The sequence below is a fragment of the Cucurbita pepo genome, chromosome 3 (assembly GCF_057944985.1).
Source record: "Cucurbita pepo subsp. pepo isolate OVF chromosome 3, ASM5794498v1, whole genome shotgun sequence".
Classification (NCBI taxonomy): domain Eukaryota; kingdom Viridiplantae; phylum Streptophyta; class Magnoliopsida; order Cucurbitales; family Cucurbitaceae; genus Cucurbita; species Cucurbita pepo.
The window spans coordinates 13,327,968-13,331,182 of NC_141800.1; the positions used below are offsets into that span (position 1 = coordinate 13,327,968).

Here is a 3,215-nt window from a genome sequence, read left to right on the forward strand (position 1 = left end):
ACGTAATTGGATATAAACTTTTTCATTTATAATTTTCGAGGCAAAAGCCTATAAATAATGTTTTGAAATAAAAATTTTATTTGAAAGGCGAGAGGTTTAAGAAAAGTAATAATAATTTAACGTACAAAAAAGTTTGTAATTATTAAGATGTTGCTAATTGTCTGTAACCTACTTGTTACCTTTATATAATGTATAATTTATTCACGTGTAGGTCGTATAATAAAAAAGATATTTGTATTATACCTCCAATAACTTTTAACAATAATAATTTTAGAGACTAATTATATTAAAAATTAGAATTAAATAAAACTAAAAATATGTTATATATATATATATATATGTATATATATATATATATAAAAAAATTAGAATCGTTAGACTTTATTATTATAATATAATTTTATGCGGTTTTAATACACATTTATATAAATAGTAAACAAGAACCCGTTCATTTAACTCATCTCAAATAATAAGTTTTCTAGATTTTTTTTTTTTTTTTTTTTTTGCACCGGACCATATAAAAAACGTGATGATATAAATTTTTTTTAATTCGTTATAAATTTTTATTTGAATCAATTGTTTTACGAATTATAATATTGTGACATTCTTTTCAAAATTTTGGATATAATTATTTAAAAAATATTATTTAGCGATTAATATATTAACGACTTCCAATTTAATCTTTGACCGTTAATAAAATTTAAAATATATTTTTTCTAAAGTATTTAATTTGTCTTTTTAGTTATTGAAAATAAAATAAAACGTTTAAAATTTTAAAAATATATAAAATGGAATAATGTGGAAAGGGAAAGTGAAATGAATAGAGAATACGATGCAATAGAATAGACGATGAAATATGGAATAATATTAAAAAATAAAAATAAAAGTAAAAATAAAAATAGAAGAGAGAGAGAGGAGAGAGAGGAGAACCGCCGAGTTGGGCGGTGGAGTTGGAAATTTAAATGATCACGTGTTAAATATAATTTTAACACGTGGTAAGACCGTTTCAAACAATTACTAACAATAAATTATAATAAAAAGAGGGGAAAAAAAAAAAAAAACATAATGGGACCCACTCCTTATTTTCAGCACTGTCGGCACGCCTCCGCCTCCGCCTGTGCCCGTGGATTTCGCAGCTAGCCCCCTCCCCTGACTTTTCCTATTCGTTGACGCCACGCTTTCCACACCGCTTCTTCCTTTATTACCAAAATACCCTCCCTTTTTTTCATTATTCACCATATTCCCTCTATTTCTTTTCTAATTTATTAATCCATTTTTCTATTTAAAAACTTAATTTATTACCACATTTAAAATTTAAATAACAAACTTGTCGGATCTTGAAAGTGTCGTAACCCGCTGCCAAATAATTTTCATTTTGTACCACATTTTTATTTTTAATTACACGAAATACCCGAAAATTATTTAGAAAGAGGTCCTTAAATTTTCGAGTAATTATCGAAATTAAGGTTTGGGACAGTTTCGTAAATAAGTGAAGATACAGAGGCATTGATGAGAAACCGCCTCTCAACTTTCGTCCCTTGAATTAAGGTGTTCAGTAAATAGTTGTTTTTTTTTCTTTTCCCTTTTTAATTTAATTTTTTTTAAAACACGTGCTATAATTTTAATAAATTAATTAAATTAATAATTTCCAAAAGACATTAAAAAAATAAAAAATAAAAAATAAATAAAAAAACAAGAAAATGCAAGGAAGGCAGCAGCTCTTCTTTATATTCTTCCTGTCATCTTCAATGTTTGCAAGTTTCTTAAGTATCTAAAGAAATTTGAACACACAAGAGCCCTTCAGATCTGAAACAACTTACAATTCCACCATGTCTAACCCGTCGGACAGCGCCGCCGCCGCCTGCCGGAGGTCTGGTCGGGCACCGGAGAAGTCCAGTTTTGCTCAGACTTGTAATCTGCTGAGTCAGTACTTGAAGGAGAAGAGAAGCCTTGGAATTACCCCTAGAATTGAACCAAAAGGTACTTTGGCTATCTGGGTTTTGAAATTCTTTAGCTAATTCAAACCAATTTGCAGCCGATCGGTGCTAACTTTGTTGTTCTTTTGATTGCTCTGTTTCAGATGAGTTTCCGACGGCTCGGCCGCCGGCGATTATGAACCTGTTGACAAACATGGAAAACCCAGGAGAGAAAGAGGCGGTGGGGCTTTTTCCGCCGCCGTCTGCCACGCAGATGACCATTTTTTACTGCGGAAAAGTGCTGGTGTTCAATGATCTTCCGTCGGAGAAGGCGGAGGAGATCATGACCATGGCCGGTAAAGGAATCGTGCCCTCTTCCAGATCTGCCGCTACCGTCGTCTCCGACAAGGTTACAGAACCAGTCACCACCAGAGAACAACCTCCGACCAAAGTCTCCGGTGATTTACCCATAGCAAGAAGAGCTTCCCTCCATCGATTCTTCGAGAAAAGAAAAGACAGGTATTAAAATTCATTTGAATTTCACAAATTTTCTCAAATTTTCTCAAATTTCTTGAATTTCCTTCTTAATTTACAAATTTTCCCCTGTTTTTGTGGGTTTTTTTCAGAGTTACAGCCAGAGCACCATATCAAGTGAATTCCCGGCAATATTCTGGTTCTTCTACACCGACCGGAGAAAGCTACAGATTCAAGAACGGCGATGAGAAGAAAACCCAGCAATCTTCCAACCAATTTGATCTAAATTTGTAGGCAAAATTATAATCTAAGCGTATGCTTAATTTCACCTTAAAATCCTGACATCCTCCTACCCTTCTCCAAGGAATATGAACAAGAACATTGCTCTGTAATTAATTCTCAGATTATAGATCATCATTTGTTGACTTTAAACAATTTTTTTTACATCTATGTTTCATTTACATAATAATTCCATTATTATGGTTCATCTTGTCAATTTATGTTACGATTCGATTATTTAATTAACGATCGATTCGAAACCGAGATTATTCTGATGATAAGCTAGATCTTGATCTTATCAAATTTTTTTTGGATAGGAAATTCTTGTTTTTATGGTTTTTTTTTTTTTATAGCAAATTAAAACTTTATTCCATCTTATGCTAAGTTTTAATTAACCATAGTCAAGGCTATCCGTTGTGATTATTTAGATGAAGCAACTGACCTGTCGAGGAAGACTTAATTATAAGTATTATTAGGAATGAGAGACCTAGAGGACTTGGTCGAGTCGCCGAGGAGGAAAATTGGAGCCACCCTTGTCCCCACCAC

The 3,215-nt window shown here is 32.3% G+C and overlaps 1 protein-coding gene across 1 annotated transcript; it reads left to right on the forward strand.

The window, feature by feature from the left end:
* The first annotated feature begins 1,755 nt into the window (after positions 1–1,755).
* Positions 1,756–2,834, forward strand: LOC111790377 (jasmonate ZIM domain-containing protein 1). The gene is made up of 3 exons (XM_023671260.2): positions 1,756–1,980; positions 2,081–2,435; positions 2,543–2,834. The coding sequence occupies exons 1-3, from the start codon at positions 1,830–1,832 to the stop codon at positions 2,682–2,684; spliced, it is 648 nt and encodes a 215-aa protein (XP_023527028.1). The 5' UTR covers positions 1,756–1,829; the 3' UTR covers positions 2,685–2,834.
* The last annotated feature ends 381 nt before the right edge of the window (positions 2,835–3,215 follow it).

Bases quoted from the DNA above. Each gene is read 5' to 3' on its own strand.
- LOC111790377 (XM_023671260.2), top strand. From the start codon at position 1,830: ATGTCTAACCCGTCGGACAGCGCCGCCGCCGCCTGCCGGAGGTCTGGT. The intron at 1,981-2,080 runs GTACTTTGGCTA...GCTCTGTTTCAG, and splicing joins CCCTAGAATTGAACCAAAAG to ATGAGTTTCCGACGGCTCGG. The intron at 2,436-2,542 runs GTATTAAAATTC...GGTTTTTTTCAG, and splicing joins TTCGAGAAAAGAAAAGACAG to AGTTACAGCCAGAGCACCAT.